A 20,764-nucleotide genomic window follows, 5' to 3' on the forward strand; every position below is an offset into this window, starting at 1 on the left:
ATGGAATCAGAAAAGACCCCAAATTGCCAAGGAAATTTTGAAAAAGAATAACAAAGCTGGGGGCATCACATTACCCGATTTCAAGCTATATTACAAAGCAGTGATCATCAAGGTAGCATGGTACTGGTACAAAAACAGACATATAGACCAATGGAACAGAATAGAGAGCCCAGATAGGGACACTCAACTCTATGGTCAAATAATCTTCGACAAAGCAGGAAAAAATATGCAATGGAACAAAGACAGTCTCTTCAATAAATGGTGCTGGGAAAATTGGACAGCTACATACAGAAAAATGAAACTCAACCATTCTCTAACACTATACACGAAGATAAACTCAAAATGGATGAAAGACCTCAATGTGAGACAGGAATCCATCAAAATCCTAGAGGAGAACATAGGCAGTAACCTCTTTGACATCGGCCACAGCAACTTCTTTCAAGATACATCTCCAAAAACTAGTGAAACAAAAGCAAAAATGAACTTTTGGGACTTCATCAAGATAAAAAGCTTCTGCACAGCAAAGGAAACAGTCATCAAAACAAAGAGGCAACCCACAGAATGGGAGAAGATATTTGCAAATGACACTACAGACAAAGGGCTATATATCCAAGATCTATAAAGAATTTCTCAGACTCAACACCCAAAAAACAAATAATCAAGTCAAAAAATGGGCAGAAGACATGAACAGACACTTCTGAAAAGAAGACATACAAATGGCTAAGAGACACATGAAAAAATGTTCATCATCATTAGACATCAGGGAAATTCAAATCAAAACCACATTGAGATACCACCTTACACCAGTGAGAATGGCAAAAATGGACAGGGCAAGAAACAAGAAATGTTGGAGCGGTTGTGGAGAAAGGGGAACCCCTCTTACACTGTTGGTGGGAATGCAAGTTGGTACAGTCACTTTGGAAAACAGTGTGGAGGTTCCTCAAAAAATTAAAAATAGAGCTACCTTATGACCCAGCAATTGCACTGCTGGGTATTTACCCCAAAGACACAGATGTTGTGAAAAGAAGGGCCATATGCACCCCAATGTTCATAGCAGCAATGTCCGCAATAGCCAAACTGTGGAAAGAGCCGAGATGCCCTTCAACAGATGAATGGATAAAGAAGATGTGGTCCATATATACAATGGAATATTACTCAGCCATCAGAAAGGATGAATACCCAACTTTTACATCAACATGGATGGGACTGGAGGAAATTACGCTAAGTGAAATTAGTCAAGCAGAGAAAGTCAATTATCATATGGTTTCACTTATTTGTGGAACATAAGGAATAGTCATGGAGGACATTAGGAGAAGGAAGGGAAAAATGAAGGGGGGGCAATCAGAGGGAGAGAGGAACTATGAGAGACTATGGACTCTGAGAAACAAACTGAGGGTTTCAGAGGGGTGGGGGATGGGGGGATGGGCTAGCCCAGTGATGGGTATTAAGGAGGGCACGTACTGCATGGAGCACTGGGTGTTATACGAAAACAATGAATCATGGAACACTATATCAAAAACTAATGATGTACTGTATGGTGACTAACATAACATAATAAAAATTAAATTAAATTAAAAAAAATACTAATTGTAATGTTAACTCAACTCCGAAGAAAAAAACCCAGCAGTTAAACCTAAACTTATGCTCACATAAGTTTATAATAATACACAAATAATTTCAGTTTATAAAAATATTATATTGCAAAGAAATAAGATAGATGATCAATAAAAGACATAAAGACAGATGACATTTGTATATTATTCTGTTGGGAGAGTGAATTGTAGGTACTAGCTCAAGGAGAAATGTGTAAATTCTTCTCAGTTAAAAAGAAGCTTCCTCATGTATTTTGTAAATGGATGATGGTGGATATCAAATTGCTATGGTATTTCTATGCATTTGGATTTATTTAAAAGAGTGGTATACCAAAGAAATTACATCCTTCACGGACATTTATAACAAACTGTTTTAGATGTTAAATTAAAAAATGTTTGAGTGCTACAAAGTTTTCTAAATTATTTTTGGGAAGAATTGAATGAAAATTTGAGAATAAGTGATATATAACACAATATCCTATAAAGATATTTACAAAGAGTAAATTGTGGATAAACAAACACATGAACAGACTCCAGAAAATGGAAAAGAAAAAAGATGACAGGGAAAATTGTAAAAAGAATCAGAGATTCTAAATTCCTTAAAGAAAGAGGTTGTAATTTTGTAGTCTTTGTATCTCTCATAGTACAGTGATAGAGATACTTTATATTTTTCAAGTGAGTTAATAAGTAGGATTTTCTAGAAGTAATATTTAGAAATCTGTCATTTTAATCCACTAGAGACTATTTAAGTGGTTTGATGTATTATTTAGTTTCCTGGGGTGTACAGTTATTATAGTAATAATAGTATTAATAATGGACTTGAACACATTTGTAAATAAGAGCCATATGATAACATAATGTCTATATTCAGGAAACTTAAACTCTCAGTCTCCCAGGCAGTCAATTTAATGATTTCACCCATCTTACTGATCAAATGGGATCACTGCATAGTCATTAATGTTGATTGCCAGATTGTAAAGCCGTCTCTGTGTTGACAATTTTCACCCATAAATAAATGTGACAACCATAGTTTCCCTAGATATAGAAGGCACCCAACTCCACAAATTGTGCACATTTCCTTACCAATAGTATTATGTGAACTTAACCAATATTTTATAATACATTTAGAAAAAGAATTTCATAAATATATCCTGGAATGGAGAAACATAAAATAATTTGGCAAGTCACAGAATATAAAATCAGAGAACTAAGAGAACCCAAGAGACTAAATTTATATTCCAGTTCCAAGTCTTTCATTACTGAAGAAAGGAATTTTCCTTTCTAAGTTTTGCATTTTCACTACTGACCTGGGTACAAATGGCTCGCAAATAATAAAAGTTCTTTAAAAAATAAAAAATCCATTGTATGTTTCTGCATCTCAACAATTCCCATTGTTCTATTCCCTGGCATGAAATAGAATAGTTTGTTTTCCAAAGCTTTGGTTTTGAAGTATTTTGATTCATGATTCATTTCTAAAAAGGCACAGAAGTCTACACCTACTTCGAAGACAGTTGTTGCAGAAATAATCATTCTAAAGTAAGTTGGATACAATACTATGTATTGAAATGCTGTTTGGTATTTTTCTCCCACATGTCAGGGTTGAGAGCCAGAAACACACACACACACACACACACACAGAGAAACACACGCACACACACATTCTCTCTCTCTCCCTCTCCCTCACACTACTGTTCAAAGCATTCACCGCACTGCTATGTTTATGTAAAACAACTCAGAAACCGATATCATTAAGAATTTTCAATAAATCTCTGCTGTGTGGCCAAATATGACAAGAAATCTGCTCTGACACAGCTTGCTGACAATTGAATTTATATCTCACACTGATGCACAAAGATTTTTCAAGTAGAAATTCCCTCACCAAATTACTTAGCTCTTTGAACAGAACATATTGATATTCGAAAGCTTTTACAACGTTCTTAAAAATGTTGGCACTAAATGCTACCTATAGGAAATCTAAAGTAGAGATTTTTTTTTTTAAGCTACAATTTTAAGAAATAAAACCCTCTGTAGGTATTTCTCAATATGGTACTTGACAGAGTCGAGAGATGTGTTGAAGAGGAGGGGTAGAAAAATAAGAACAAAGGTAAAATTTTGAAGTGAAAAGAATTTAAGTGAAATGATTTCTCATTCTGCCTCTCCTTACCACGTCTTTTCTGCAATGACCTACATATCATCCAGACTCTTTGGAAATTTAGTGTCTATTGCCCTTGTTAAATATTTTCGTCTCCTTCACAGTTCAGGTGTTCTTTGACAAGTACTTGTCATGGAATATCCACGAACTCCACCAATATCCTCATACTCCCCTCAGGAAACGTATGAATATTCACAAATATGTGTTCTGTCATTATTCTCTACAGCATGGCAAAGAGCCCAAGCACTGAGGTCAAACTGCCTGGGTTCATGATCTAGTTCTGGCTCTTGGTAGTGAGTACATGTTACAGCCAGTATCTGAGATGCCTCCAATAGAGTCCCAATGCATGGTATTCACATCCTGGTGGCTTCCCTGACACATTTCGCCAGGATTGGTCTGATTACCAGTGGAATGCAGGACAAATGCAGAAGAAATTCCACTTCCAAAACCAGGTTAACAAAGAAGACGTACAAATGGCCAACAGACACATGAAAAAATGCTCAATATCACTTGGCATCAGGGAAATAAATCAAAACCACAAGGACATACCACAATGAGATATCACCTCACATCAGTCAGAATGGCTAAAATTAACAACTCAAGAAACAACAGATGTCGGTGAGGATGCGGAGAAAGGGGAACCCTCTTACACTTTGGTGGGAATGCAAACTGATGCAGCCACTCTGGAAAACACTATGGAGGTTCCTCAAAAAGTTAAAAATAGAACTATCTTACGAGCCAGCAATTGCACTACTAAGTATTTATCCAAAGGATACAAACATAGTGATCCGAAGGGGCACCTGCACCCCAGTGTTCATACCAGTAATGTCCACAATAGCCAAAATATGGAAAGAGCCCAGATGGCCATCGACACATGAATGGATAGAGAAGATGTGGTGTATATGTACAATGGAATATTACTCGGCCATCAAAAAGAATAAAATCTTGTCATTTGCAATGACACGGATAGAACTGGAGGATATTATGCTAAGTGAAATAAGTCAGTCAGAGAAAGACAAATACCATAGGATTTTACTCCTACGTGGAAATTAAGAAACAAAACAGATGAACATAGGGAAAGGGAAGGAAAAGTAAGATGAAAGCAGAGAGGGAGGCAAACCATAAGAGACTCTTAATTATAGGAAACAAACTGAGGGTGGCAGGAGGGGAGGTAGGTGGGGTGATGGGGTAATTGGGTGATGGGCATTAAGGAGGGCACTTGAAGTAATGAGCACTGGGTAGGTGGGGTGATGGGGTAACTGGGTGATGGGCATTAAGGAGGGCACTTGAAGTAATGAGCTCATTGTGTTATATGCAACTGATGAATCACTAAATTCTACCTCTGAAACTAATAATACAGTCTATGTTAATTAAATTGAATTTAAATTAAAAAGTTAAAAAAACAAAAAAAAACTTTGTTCCCTGAACAATGCTATTTTTATATGAAAGCATTCATTAAAATTGGTCTTCTGATGTGAAATAAAAGACATAAAAAGAAAAAGGTTGTCCTCTCTCACTGTTTTATTTTTATTTTTTAAAAGATTTTATTTATTTACTTGTCGGAGAGAGAGAGGACAAGCAGGGGGAGGAGAAGAGGGAGAAGCAGGCTCCCCGCTGAGCAGGGAGCCCGATGTGGGGCTTGATCCCAGGACCCTGGCTCATGACCTGAGGCAAAGGCAGACATTTAACTGACTGAGCCACCCAGGCGTCCCTCTGTCCCACTCTTTTAGATCACTCATCCTGGGAGGAGCCAGGAGTCATGTCTGGAGAACATGCTGGCAAACCTGTGGACATAATGGAAGCTGTTGAGAAAATGAGTGATTGTTTTACGTTGCTACGTTTTGGAGGTAATGTGTTATGCAGTAATAGATAACTATGCGTTAACCCGAGCAAGTTATTTAAGGTCATTGTTTCTTAGTTTTCTCATTGTGAAGTGGAGATGGTAATAGTACCAATGTTATGGTATGGCTGTGAGGATTGAAGAGATTAACCATAGAGAAGTATAATAGAGTGGAGGGTCAGGAGTCAGCCCTTCAAAAATGCTGCTTATTGTTATCAATCTGCAGGGATCCAACAGATCCTAAGATTGAGCCAAATGTCATATAACAGGGAAATGCTGTTTAAAATACCCCTTTTACAGGTATATTATCTTAATCATGGTGATGGTTTCATGTGTATATGCATATGTCCAAACTTACCAAATTGTATACATTAAATATGTACAGTTTTGTATACACCAATTATACCTCAAAAAATCTGTTAAAAATAAACCAAATTTTAGGGGCACCTGGGTGGTGCTGTCGGTTAAGCTCTTGGTTTCGATTCACGTAATGATCTCAGGGCTGCAAGATTGAGCCCCGTGTCAACCTCAGCGTGGAGTCTGCTTGGGATTCTCTCTCCCTCTTCATCTGTTCCCCCCTCTCCAAATAAATAAATCTTTTATAAAAACCCAAAATTTAAAATATGACCACTTAAAAGATAAACCGAATATTTTACCAAGATGCTGAAAATTATTCTCATTGTCAAAAATGTATACTTCTATAAAAAAACAAAAACATCCTGTCTTACATTCAAGAAAAGAGTTCAATACATTAAGATAGAGGTAACTAAATGGTAGGGTTTTTTTTTTTTTTTCATGATTTTGTTTATTTATTTGAGAGAGAGAGAGCATGAACAGGGGAGGGGCAGAAGGAGAGGGAGAGGCAGACTCCCCACCACTGAGCAAGGAGCCTGACTCAGGGCTCGATCCCAGGATCTGGGATCATGACCTGAGCCAAAGGCAGACACTTAACCGACTGAGCCACCCAGGCACCCCTAAATGGTAGGTTTTAACTCAAATTTGAACCTGAGGGAAATATAACACTAAGATTTTTGAGATTAGATAGGAAAATTCTTCCCCTGGCAGAGGAAAATAACTGGAATTATGATTATAAAACAAAATCTAGGTTCAGATTTTTGTTCTGTCCTTTATGAGCTAAGGGAAGGCCTCGTTTATTTAGACTTAGCCAGCCTGAAGATGAGGTTTGATGTGGAGGTGACCGGACCACTACCCACCATAGGGTAACTATGAAGATGTACTGAGATCAGATGGAGGACACTGTCAGCAGGAGACTTGAAAACTCATACAGCCTCCTACAGCCTTGTTCACTTCTGTCTGACCCTTCTCAACTGAGATTTTCTCAAACGAGACATGGCTATGAAGTCTGGATAGTCAACAGCTGAGTGTACATTTTGACGCCATGAACATCAGACAGAAGACGAGACCACAGGAAAGGGAACCTCTGATCTGGGTCCAAATGAATCATTTGAGATGAGCTTGAGTCACCACACCTCCCTTTTCTGCACATCAGTGACTTTCTCAAGACACAGTGAGAATATCTGCCTTAGTCTTTTACAAGTTACCCTGGACTGCCCAAAAGACTTACTCAGATGAGAAAAGTCTTGGAATAAAAGATGGTGTGTTTTGTTGTAGAGCTATCTAAGACATTAGGAATTAAAAAAGAATTAGGTGACACAAATCTTAAAAAGCAAGGGATTCTTATTTTTCATATTGCTCTAGGAAACCTTTCCAAAAGCTATGCTTGTGTTCCTTTTGTACTCCATCATCCAAAATTCTTTACCTTCACCAATTCTTCATCAGAAGCATTCTTGATTATTTCTATATCTCTGATAAACCACTTTTTTGCCTTGCAAAATCCTCCCTAAAAACACATTGCATATTCCCCAGAGTACCTTTTTGAGCTTAAAAGCCATATCTTGACCTTGTCTGCACAATCCTACTGACCTGCTGATTTTGATAATCCAGTGGAATTACCAATCAATTAATTTTATTTAACAAGTCATTTGCTTATGGAACTACCAAGAAACAACCTCTGGGTTTTCAACTCTCATTCATCAACAACTGTGCCATTTACACAGCACTGTGGGAGATACAGAGGTACATAAAAAATACTACCTCCTGCAGAAGCTCACAGTAAGAGGAAGAATGAAGTACACCATTCAAGACTCAAAGAACAAAAACTGGTCTTAATAATGTAATGATCAAATTATTATTTGGAGTTACAAACATATTAGACAATGACATCATTTCTAATGCAAATTTAAGTGAGCTTTTAACTTTCTCTTTCTTGCCACTGTTCCCATAGTTCCGAATAGTTGAAAATTTGTATGTGTTGGTGTTTACGATGGAACTAGAAGAGTTGTTAGCACTCATTACTCCTAAGAAAAGCACTCTTGGTCAGATGTGGGCATTCACAGGGGCTGCAGGGTGATGGAATGAATGCCCAGTTCTAAAACCTGTTAAGCAGGGACCAGTCTTAGGATACTGGCTTCTTACACCATGAATGCAAGTTTCACACAAGGATTGTGACTTAGAATCAAATGTTTCAGAGGTTAGAATTATCCTCATATCCTCGAGCCAACAGAACTCTAGTTTTTAAAGTCTGCTTTTTCTCATGCAGCTTTATTTCACTTCTCAATAGCTTCTCCAATCCATTGTTTGAGTTCTGCAATCAAGTGACTAAAGCAGATGGTGGGAATGGGGGAAAAAAAGAGTTGGCTTTCACAGTAAATGTTCTAGAAAGCCCCAAACCAGTAGTCATAAGCAGTTCCTAAGCTATCACAAAAGCAAAACTATATGCCTTCCTTTGCCTCAGTCTTTTTACTACATGCTTCAGGCCACTTTTTTTGAGACTTCTTTTTTCCTTTAAAAGCTGATACTATATTTTTTCCCCTCAAAGATGTACAGGGAAACAGAAAAAAAAAATGAAATTCAAGAGAATTCTGCCTAACAAACTTTCATACGTTAAATTATCAGAATTTTTTTTAACTCATGTGATCTTAAAAGTCATCTGTTTCAATCTAAATTCTTCCTAGTTCTGATTCCCCTCCTCTCCTCCAGCATTTTCCAGAAGAAAACCCTGTTCGAAAATGGAAAGGGGATCCAAGGTCAAACAAATACTTATGTTCCATCAAGTAATAAATTACTAGAAATAAATGTAAGTAAATCTACCTCTTTCTAGGAATGGATCTCACCCAAAGAAGTTGCTCACCCAAGATTACACCCCATTTCTTGCGGGGGGCAGCCTGCATCAAAATCGAGACAAGATTGGAGACCAAGTCCAGAACTCTCCTTTGGGACAACTCTGAAGGACAATCCATCACCAGAAGAACCTGTGGGGTCAGCTGAAGCCCCCATTAAACTACACCACCAGGGGCGCCTGAGTGGCTCAGTCGTTAAGCGTCTGCCTTCGGCTCAGGTCATGATCCCAGGGTCCTGGGATCGAGCCCCGCATTGGGCTCCCGGCTCAGCGGGGAGCCTGCTTCTCCCTCTCCCACTCCCCCTGCTTGTGTTCCCTCTCTCGCTGTGTCTCTCTCTGTCAAATAAATAAATTAAAAAAAAAATCTTTAAAAAAAAACACAAAAAAAAAACTACACCACCAGTTCCATTTCTCCCTCCTCCCAATCCTGCATCACTTACCCTCACGGGTGTTATTCCGGAAAGCACTTGCTAATACATTGCCTGTATTTGAAATTCTGTCTCAGAGTCTGATTCCTGGAAACCCATCATCTGACCCTTATATACCCTTTACAAATTCAGGAAAGTTATACTTGATGCTCCTGATTTCTTATAAGTAATTTCATTTGTAGTATAATTCTTTGGCCATTGTAAAAATTGTCAGCCTTTGCCACCATTTTACAACAAAGCACACTGAATCAGAAAATCAAAATACCTGGGTTCTCTTGCCTGTGTTCTGAGCTGGTATGTTTCTCACAAGCATTAGCTTACTTAGCTGTGAAATGTGTTCAGGAGTAAGGAGCCACATACGTCACATCATGTTTTCAACCAATACGTTGACAAATCTTAGACAAATAAACAGATTTTTGCACTCCAATGAAATTAAATACATTTCCCCATGGATTTGAAAAAATGAAAATGCACTTCAGATAGTCTATATTTGATCTGCTAAGTTACATTTTATAGAGCATGATGAGAAATGTCAAGGAAGAGAGGAAAAATCGTCTTACAAAACTAATGATTCTTAAGTGGAACAGCAAACATCTTCATACAGGTGACTAGAAATCAGCATGGTGCTGTGATGTGGTTTATAGAAGACTCGCTAGATAAGACTTGATAAATCTAAGTAACTGCAAGTGGGGCCATCAGAAAATGTATCTACTATACTGCATGAAATCATTGCTCTGTCAAGATAGAGATCTACAATTTGTTCAGCAGAGCTATCTGAGGCCTATCAATCATGTCAGTTGCAAAGAGCTTATTTTATTTATCAGAAAGCTAAAGAATTTATTTTAAAATCAACTTTGATTATATGTTGAAGTCATTTCTTTTCGTTAGATAGAGTTTTACCAACACAGAGTTTGGAGATGACAAAGAATATAATGTGATGAAGTTACTTCAAAAGATATATTTTCTATCAACTCTTCCTTTCTTATTGAAGTTTTATTTAAGTATAATATATGTATTGAAAACATGGAATATCCAAAGTAGTGCTTAGGGATTTTCCAAAGTGAAATGCCTTGTAACCATACCCAGGGCATGAAATAGAACATTATCCAGTTTCCCCATGTTCTCTTCTGGTCACTAATCACCTCCCATCAAGAGTAACTCCTCTTCAGAATTCTAACCCCATAGATTATTTTGCCTGTTTTTGAATTTTACATAAGTTGAATCACACAGATGTTAGGTTTCTGTCTTATAACCTTTTATCTGCAAGATTCTCCTTATCATTTTTGACATTTTAGTTCGTTAATTTTCACTGCTGCATGGCATTCCACTGTGTGAATATGTTACAATGTAATAAAGATATGATATGATGAGAAGGACTGCCACACATATTCTTGCATGTGTCTTTTGGTGAACGTATTATGTAATTCTGCTGGGTATATACCCAAGAGCAAAATAGGTATAAGAATGGGATTGCTGGGTCACAAAATCCTTACACATTTTGTAAATCTATTTAACTGTTTAAAATAATGTACCCATAATATAAGATAATTTTAAAATAAAAACAAAATTAATTGCTGGTCATTTTAAGGCCTCCATTCATATAGAGTAAGACTCTAGGAATAAGGAAAGGTTTGTTGTTTTAGGCAACAAAATAGAGCAACTCTGAGCTCCAGGTGACAACATAAGGCAGCACAATGTGGTGGCCAGATTAAGCACAGGTTTGGGGTTCATACTCTCAGAACCTTAGTTTGCATGTTTGTAAATTGGAGATGCTATTGTCAAAAAAATATCTTTTAAAAAAAGGATACATATAATACAAGGCATTCAAGGCATCTTCATCCTTGAAAAAGCAGCATACCATAGAAGTTCAGAGGTTGCCCAGGTTATCTCCTGGAGTGAGTCAGTAAGCTGTTTGAATCTTTGTTTGCTGTCTGCAAAATCAGGATAATCTCACCACATGATAATATTATGAGGATTTAATGAAATAGTAATTAGCAAGTTACTTAGCAAGTGAATAATATTCAGAAATTCTCAATATTTGTTAGATTTCATTTCATTTTTCCTTCTTCCTAAGCTCATTAGTGCCTTTCCTATTTAATGAAAACAATTTTAACTGCCCTTAATATATCATAAAATCCTATTAGAAGATATTCAACTATAACTGATTAAAAAAAAGTTCCCTAAACTGTTGTGTTACAAATACAAGGCATTCATATAATGCATATACTTATTCATTCAGTGATTTGACAGATATTTAGCAAGCACCAATTTTGTGCTAGTATTGAGCTATACAATGTATGAATGTGAAGATGAATTAGATACATTCCCTCCCTATCGTGAAGTAATTCACAACCTGTTAGAAGAGGGAAGATTTCGACTTGAATACCGAAGCATATGAGGCAGCACTATGTGTAATTAATGCCACAAAAGCAGTAGAAAGAAATGCTATTCAAACATGAGAAAGGAAGCCATCATTTCTGGATACAACATTCAGAAGAGAAAGAATTTACGAGAGCATCACTTTGAAAGTGATGCATACAACTTTGTTAGGTACAGATAGCCACTGAGTCATTCCAAAAGGAGAGCAATGTTCAGAGGGAAAAACAAAGAAGGGGCAATTATATTTATGGATTGGCAATTAGTCTAGCTTGGCAGGAGTCTCGGATATATCTATATATCTTTCTATATCTATCTATCTATCTATCTATCTATCTATCTATCTATCTATCTCTATATGATCAAAGAGTATGGAAGAGGCTAGAAGGGGCTAAGACTCATTGTGATGCTGTTTTGACGGTTCAGGTGTGAAGTCATAAAGAAGAGAATTAACATATGACTCTGGGGAATAGGAAGGTAGCCAGGGATTGAAAAGATATTGTGGGAGAAAAATCAAATCAACAAGATATGGGAACTTACTGGATAAGGAAGTTATAGATGGAACATAAAGGTCCACAGAGGATTTTTTTTTTTTAATTTGAGTATAGTTGACACATGAAGCACAATGATTTTTTAAGAAGAAAGCTATAGAAGATTGGCACACACAGAACTTCGTTACAAGAGGAAAGTGGTTGGAGGGGAAAAGAGAGGCAGCTTAGAGTACAGTGACTCTCCATGTAGTAAAAGGAATGAAAGAAGGACAATGGCTTCACAGAGTAGTGCAGCAGGGAGCTTACTGATTAGGAGCTCAGAACTCTGAAGCCAGACCTTCTGAGTCCAAATTCTGCTTCTGCCACTGAGTTGCTGTATGACAAAAAGCTAGGTACTTAAACTCTCCAAGCTTCAGTTCCCTTATTAGTGAAACAGGCATAAAAATTATATCTAACCCATGAGTTGAACAGTTGGAATTCATTATAAATTCCATAACAATTTTTGTACTATTAGAGCGTGGAGGAAACATGACATCTAGTAAAGTAGAAAGAAGCAGCCGTTAATTCATTCACCTAAGTTGTCTCCCCTGGAGCTTGTTAATTGCACCAGGCTCTGTTCTGAGCATTGAGGATATGAGATGATCAAAGAGGCAAAATCTCTACCCTTATAGAGATTACAATATGGGGAATACATAATAAATAAGCAAATACAAAAAATGAAAGCAGGATGGTCATTCACCTTGCTAAAGAAAAATGAAGCAGAACAGAGCAGAGAGTGACCAAAAATGCTGTGTTAGACAATAGTCAGGGAAGACCCGTGATGGTGGCCATTGAATGCAGACTTGAATGAAATTAAGAAAAAGCCATGTAATTATCTACGAAAAGAAATTCTAGGGAAAGGGAACAGCAAGTGAAAAGTCCTTGAGTTTAGATGTGTGTTACTTTTTTTTTTTTTTTTTAGATTTTATTTATTTATTTGACAGAGACACAGCGAGAGAGGGAACACAAGCAGGGGGAGTGGGAGAGGGAGAAGCAGGCTTCCTGCAGAGCAGGGAGCCTGATGTGGAGCTTGATCCCAGGACCCTGGGATCATGACCTGAGCCGAAGGCAGACGCTTAACGACTGAGCCACCCAGGCACCCCTGGATGTGTGTTATTATCCAAAGAACAGAGAGGAAGGCTATGAGGCTGAAATGGATTAGAGTAGTAGCAGGAGATGAAGTGAGAGATGTGTCCAGAGGTTTTATCACAGGAGGCCTTGTAGGACATGGTAAAATCATGGATTTTGTTCTGCATATGATGGGAAATCAAGAGGAGTGACATGATCTAATGCACACATTGAAAGACTGCTCTGTAGATGACTTACCATAGGAGAAAGAGCTAAGAGATTAATTATGAGCTTAGAGCTACAGTCTATAATCTGAAATAGTTGACGGTGGCATAGTTTAGGACAGCAGTAGAGATGGGAAATAGTTGGCTTTGGGACAGTTATTGTAAGCAAGAACTATAGGATTGATGAAAGACTGAATTTGGGATGTGATGAAATTTGGATAAAAGAGCATGAAATTAGAGTTTTGAACAAGAGTAAATGGATGAACTGTGATACCATTTATTGAAAAAGGGGAAACAGTAGGAGGGTCGAGTTTGGAGTGGGGGGGGAGGGAATTATGAAAAGCAGGATTTCCATTCTGAACATAGCTGACTTGCCTATTACACACCCATATGGAGAAATTGAGTCAATGGTTGATATGAAAGTTGATATGGATTCTGATAAGAGATCAAGTTAGAGATAAAATTTGGGATTTATCAACATTTGGATGGCATTAGGCCATCAGAACCAGATGACATCATCGAAAGAGCGAGATAGGCAGAAGAGAGAAGGCTGAAGACTGAGCCCTGGGGCACTCTCTGACTCAGATTGGGAGTAAGAGGAGGAATAAGTAAAAGATACTGAGAAGGAGCAGCCAGTAGGATAGGAAGAAAACCAGGAGCATTTATTATGTCATAACCCAAGTGAAAAAAAAGTGTTTCAGTAAAAAAAAAAAAAGTGAGATGCTATGTCAAATTTTGCTGAGCATCTGAAAATTGATGATTTATTTTGATAATGTGGAGATTACTCATTTCACCTTGCAACTGTGGTTTTAAGTGGAGAGAAACTGTGAAAATCTCATTAAAACTAATAAGGAAGATTACAAAGATTATAAAGAGGAAAATGTAGGTATAAACACATTTTAAAAGAGTTTTTCAGGAAGGGAGAGGGATGAGCTTCTGCTGGAGGGGAAAGTGGTATCCAATGAGGGTGTTTTGAAACAAGAGTTGTGACAGAATACTTGAATGCCTATTGGAGTTATCCATGAAGGAGAAAAATGGATGATTTTTCCCCAGGAAAGGGAAGGGGTCCTCTGATGGATGAGAAGGCTTCAGATAGGAGCACAAACACATCAACTAGATTGAATAAAGATAACATTTCTCAGTGCTTCCCTCTTCTTGGTAATATCGTAAGGCAGATTATCAGCTGAGGATGGGGAAAGAAGAGAGATCTGGGGAGTCTGAGAAGTTAGAATAGATGTAAGACATTCATCTTATAAACTGAAACAACGACTGACGAGAGAAATGAGTGGCATTTCCAAAAACAAGACTGCTTGCCTTGGATTTATGGTCATTAATGCCCAGCAAGCAAGTCATGTGTTTTTCTCTGGATAAAATCAGCTGTTAGGGTACATGGTGAGAGCTGGTAGTGGAGCTGATTTAATCAGGGTTGAGTTTTTTTCTGGTGAGTATGATGGGGTAGGAGGACCAGGGGAGATGAGGGTGTTTGCAAGGGACTGAGGATAATAAATGACTATGAATTCTCAGTTGAGTTTGGAGGTAAATGAGGACATGAGGCAGATGAGGGACTGTGGGAAGGTGGCAGAGTTAACGGGTTGGAGGTCTTGGTGGGACTGAAGAATTGTTGGCAAGGAGGCAATAAAATAAGTGAGCAGGAAAGTAACAGAGTATAGAAAAAGGGGTGATAGAAACTGAGGCTTGTAGGGGTTACAATGATTGCTTTTTTTAAATTTTATTTATTTATTTTAAAGATTTTTATTTATTTATTTGAGAGAGAATGAGAGAGAGAGAGAGAGCACATGAGAGGGGGGAGGGTCAGAGGGAGAAGCAGACTCCCTGCTGAGCAGGGAGCCTGATGCGGGACTTGATCCCGGGACTCCAGGATCATGACCTGAGCCGAAGGCAGTCGCCTAACCAACTGAGCCACCCAGGCGCCCCAACAATGATTGCTTTAATGGGTGATTGGAATTGATGAACTGAGGTGGGAAGGAGCAAATATCATTGCAGGTACCTTAAAGGAACTAACAGTCTAGGACATTGGATGAATTACCTGCATGGATATTATAATTACCAAGATTAATCATAGAGGTAATTGGAAAGGAAGTGATCCCCAGGTGTGCTAATATCTTCAGTTAATGTGGGAATATGACAGAAAACTTCAAGAAGAGGGTAGTAAGTGGATATCTGTTAACACTTGCTTCAAGGGTGCTAGATTATTTAAATCTGGAAATTAGACCTATTAAAAAATCACACACAAAAAACTATGAAAATGTGATCATTAGAATAAGACCAATAATAGTGACAGAAGTTTCAGCTCTTCAATTCATATTTTTTATAATTCCTTAAATATGTACTCATCTGTTTTGTAACAGAGAGACCACTGGATTGCACACAACAAATACAATAAGTAAAAATTTGACTTGAAATTATAAACGATATGGTTTTAGTCATTCTTCATTTTGTCCAGCTGCCCAGAAAATTCAGAGAAATCTCTAAATATTTTTGATAATTTGATACAGAAAAGATGAAAACAGAAAACACTTCATTTCTTCCTTGTGGTACCAATCTTTACCCACCAGGATTGTTGGACTGGGCATCCATAGGAATCATAAGCTTGGCCCGAGTGGCTCGACGTGCAGCCAGTGACCTTTCCAGAGTGGACATGGAGCTCCCTGCTTCTTCAGTGTCTTGACCTACATGAAAACCAATATTCCTGAGAGACACACCTTCTTCAATGATGAAATATTTTACATAATTTTTAGCTAGGCACACCGATGCTTTTTTCATTTTATTGAGTTTTTAAATAATTATATCTACTTTTCTAGTTACCCAATCAATATAATATAGTCTCATTGCACAAACATTAGTAAAATTTACCATAACCCCATTACTCAGAAAGAACCATTATTTATATTTTGTTCTTTACAAGATTTGCCTATGTGTTCATATGTGAAAGTGAGAAAGTATACATATTTTGTACTTAAGTGACATTTACCATACATACTATTTTGTTACCTTCTTAGGAAAATACTATGAACATCTTTTTCTGTCAAGTCAGTTTTATAATATGTATTTATTTATTTAAAACCACTCATATTTCTATATTCATGAGCACCACCCATTTTACTTATTTTATTTTTTTAAGTACACTATATGCCCAATGTGGGACTTGAACTCACGACCCCAAGATCAAGAGTCACATGTTCTACTGACTGAGCCAGCCAGGTGCCCCAGTTTTATCATCTTTAACAGTTCCATAAATGTCCTGTTGTATGAATTTACTACAATTTAATCAACTATTACTTAAGGCCCAAAGGCATTATATCTTATTATAAAAACACAGGAAATGAACTATATTTTTCAAAAGTAAGGCTAGGTCTATTTATATAAATTTATTATGATTCCATAAAATACCACACTGAAGAGTCATCAAAAATAATAAAAAACAATGATATGTGTAGATTTAAAATGTTAACAAAAATATATGTTGAGAACAATAAAACTGAAGTTCTGAAGAGTATCATATATGCCCATTTGTGTAATATACATATAAAAGCATATTGTGTATAAACACATTTCTGTGTGTGCATACATATATAAACATATATGTGTATATAATACATGTATATATGGGTTATATATTTGTATACAATATATAATATATATGTGTGTTTATATATCTGTATAAATGTGTGTGCATATATATCTGTATAGAAAGGTTACACACAAAATTCTCAACATTGCCTTTCTTTTGGAAAGGGATAAGGAATTTGGGGATGGTGAAAAGGCAAACATACTTTTAATTCCTTTGGGTATTATTTTTCACAACTTTTTGTACTATATTCTTTCTTTTAAAATTACATACATGTATTCTTTTTTTGGTTAAAATAGTAGTTAATAAAATTCAAAATTTAAAATAATGCTGTGGGAAATTTCTACACAGCCAAGATAATGACAACTACCTAGATCTGAATCTCTCCACACATCCTCCAAAAAACTATACAGACCATATAAGACAATAAAACTATGCAAATTATACCCCTACAGCACAACTAAAAGAGAGAACACAACAAACTTTGAATCTCCCAAAAGTACAGAAGTAAATAATATTTTCCAGTCAAGCTATGACTCAAGTTGCTGCCATAAAGTCTTTGTGGGAAGTTGAATATTTGAGAAAACTATACAAAAGAGACAAGAGGGGAATAAGCCTCCTAAGACTGACCTAAAATCATCCACAAAAGGAGAAAGTCTACCCCAAATGTAAAAATATTTTTAAAGTTTCCTAGAAGACCAGAGCACTTAAGAGTATACTATTCATTGACATGGAGTTTTGTTCTTTTAACCAGGAGAGTATACAGAATGCTTGATATAATGTAAAATATAGTCAGAATTTTGAGTGCTACTTTCCTTTTACTATAGAGTTGGCAAGTAGGTCCTCAAATAAAAACAGATAGGCACAAGTATCCTCTCATTCTAAAGAAAATAGCCATTGTTTGGAGTTAAGCTTCTCCCAGGACTTATTAAATTATCAGAAGTAGTCTGGCTGCCCCCAAATGTCATTTTAGTGTATAAAAGATAAAAGGAAATGTAAAGAAGGAGAAACCCTAGCAATAATTGGTAAAACCTCCTGAGGGCTGAGAGGCAATTCTATCCCCTTCAGTGGGAGGCAGAACTATGCTATCTTCCTGATGCCCTCTAGGAACCAAAACAGTCAGAATAAGCATCTGTAAAACGTGGAGGTTCCTGCAAAAGAGATCTGCCTTTCATTCATTCTCCAGGTATTAGTCTGCTCAGGCAGCAGGCTTGCTGGTCTACCCTGTGTCTATTTAAACAGAGGAAGAAGTTATTAAAGAGAGCAAGACTGAAAGAAGACCAGGACTGGAGTACTAGCTCTTGCTCTCTCATCATTTGACCTGGCAAAGATGTGGAAACTTCTTCTGGGTCAAGTGAGCATTTGGAAAGTTGCTCAAGCTTGAGTCATCTTCCTGGAATTCACTCAAGTGCAGCTGACCCACCAAAGGACAGTGAGGTTGACATAGCTGTTCCTGGTAGGAGTGGGTTAAGTCCTGACTTGATACCTCACATCATGTAATTGGCCAGTAGAAGAATCCCACAGGGTCTTATAAAGAACTCATACTTGTGTTTCACAAAAGTCCAAGAATTTGGATGTCACATGAAGATAGCCCCTGTACACAAAAAGCAATGCCAAACTTCCAACTATCCTTTCTCTCCTCCCTCCCTGCCTCTCCCCTCTTCATCTTCCCTCCCCATACTCCTATATAGCCAGGAAGAACAGACAAGCAGGGAGAATAAGTAAAGGGGTTTCTGAAACAGACTGTGCCCCCTCCTTCTGCCCCACCTCCCCCACTCCATTTCCCTCCAAGGTGCTGGAAGCTTTAAACAACACATTATGACCCAAGTCCTCAGAGCCAAAAGTCTAGCTGGCCATAAGGGAAGGAGAAACTTTAATTTAAATTTCAGATTGCAGTTTTTAATAGAACTAGAATGCAGTTTAACAACTGAAAATAATGGAAAAGTTAGGGAATCTGCTTGAGATATTATTTAAGAGCTAGAAAAAGAATACTCATTAAATTTTACATTTAAAAAAAATTTGTTTTCAACAGAAAATGAAATACCTTACAACAACTTTCTAGATTTCTTAGTTATTCCTGCACATGGATTGTTCTGTACCTATTCATCAAAGAGTAGGCTTTTTTCTTCTGATCACTTGTGTATCAACAGAGCCTGCACATAGACTCCACCAAACCAGGCTAGTGATCATATAATGTGATTGCACAGGGATAAAAGTTGATCTTCACAGTAATCAAGGCTGAAGTAACAGAAGAGTCAATGTGTTCATACGTCATGTGTCCCTAATGTGATTTTTTTAATGCAAGAAATTGAGAGCAAATTTAAAATCAACTTACAATGATCCATAGACATAAGGAATTAAAAAATGTAAAACAGCTTCAAATTTTATTTGACAAAGCTTTCGTTCAAAATTTAACAAAAAGTAATAAACTCATTTGGCTTTCAAATTTCAGTATTTCCCAAGTGTACCACCTGTTACCGCTTAGAAGTTTTAAGAAGCATTGCAACTAAAAAAGGCAGGTAATAGGATGATGGAAATGAAACTAGTTAATCAACCAAATTTACATCAGATTATTTTAACTATTGGTAAATGACCTGCAGATTGAAGGGAAGGATGCCTCCATCAAAGAGGGAGTGGAAAACTCCCCTGTGGGGTTCAGAATGGGGGGTTTGGATGCCCAAGAGGAGAGAGTTACCTGAATGAGAGGTGCTTTTGCTTCCCAGTTGGGTTTCTGACTGGCTGTGGCTGACTGGTGTGAGGTCTTGGCAACTTTGGATGGGAGAGTCCCTTCCTGTAGGGTCAGTACCCGATGGCTTCTCGATATTTTTCATCTCCATTTCTTCATGATGTATCCAAAGGTCAGGGGGCCTGAGGTCCTTCTGGCTGCCCTTCCTCTTGCCAACACTGTGGGTGGCCCGCTTCCTATGGAACAAAAAATTAGAAGGCGATAGTGAGTACCTTTATTCAATGGTCTTTCCTCTCTTTTCTCAGTCAATTCAGGGAAGGATACAAGTGTATCAAGGATGCAAGAGTGCTCCCAGGAGGAAACCTATGAAATCCAAGAATTGGCAGGCGTGTCTTGGCTGCCTTTCCTCCCCTCCCCTGGAGCTTCACCACATTATAGGAGCAGTGGTGCTGAATCCCCAAGGCCTAGGCTGCCTGCCAGAGAGTGCCCGACTCTAGCTTCACCAGCTACAAATTTTCACACAAGGTGACAATGGGTTAGATGGAGCCATATGCCAATCTTTGGAGCTAGTCGTAAGGTACTTGACTGCAACATCTGTTTAGGAGATAAATGAAGGAGTTGCTTTGAAAGGGCAAAAGAAATAAAAAGGCCAGAATTTGTGCCAGCCAAGACTGGGGTTTAGAAGAAAGTCCATAGCTCAGCTGTATAAGTTAATGTGCTATTTAAAGACAAAAGGCGGCATGAAGACATTCTAAGGAGAATAAAGCACTTGTGCTTTGGAGTCACTAAGTATCTGGATGCAAACACAGTAAGACCCATCCTTTGAAGAGAGAAGAACACAGTTTAGAAGTAGCCTTCAAATATCTCTTATTTTCCTCTGTAAGAATTTAACAACCATAAATTCATTTTTCAGTGGTAGTCTCTTCTGGGGGCTAGTGAGATTCATATGTTCCCTGCAGGCTAAGTAAAGTAGCATGATATTCCTGCCCGCTGTTCTCTATAGTAAGGGTCAGTAAACTATGGCCTGTAGACCAAATCTGCCCACGGCCTGATTTTGTAAATAAAATTTTATTGGAATCC

General features: G+C 37.6%; 1 protein-coding gene across 1 annotated transcript in view; it reads right to left on the bottom strand.

Moving 5' to 3' along the window:
* DCC (DCC netrin 1 receptor) overlaps window positions 1–20,764 on the bottom strand; it is a 1,173,370-nt gene that overhangs the window by 51,841 nt on the left and 1,100,765 nt on the right. The window contains exons 24-25 of the mRNA XM_034996274.1: window positions 19,694–19,920; window positions 15,983–16,099 (exon numbers count right to left, since the gene is read on the bottom strand). Of these exons, the coding sequence (XP_034852165.1) occupies window positions 15,983–16,099; window positions 19,694–19,920 (344 nt within the window). The remainder of the gene's footprint in view (window positions 1–15,982; window positions 16,100–19,693; window positions 19,921–20,764) is intronic.

Source organism: Mirounga leonina, unplaced genomic scaffold, assembly GCF_011800145.1.
Source record: "Mirounga leonina isolate KUSES-001 unplaced genomic scaffold, KU_Mleo_1.0 Mir_93, whole genome shotgun sequence".
In the NCBI taxonomy this organism is placed as follows: Eukaryota; Metazoa; Chordata; class Mammalia; order Carnivora; family Phocidae; genus Mirounga; species Mirounga leonina.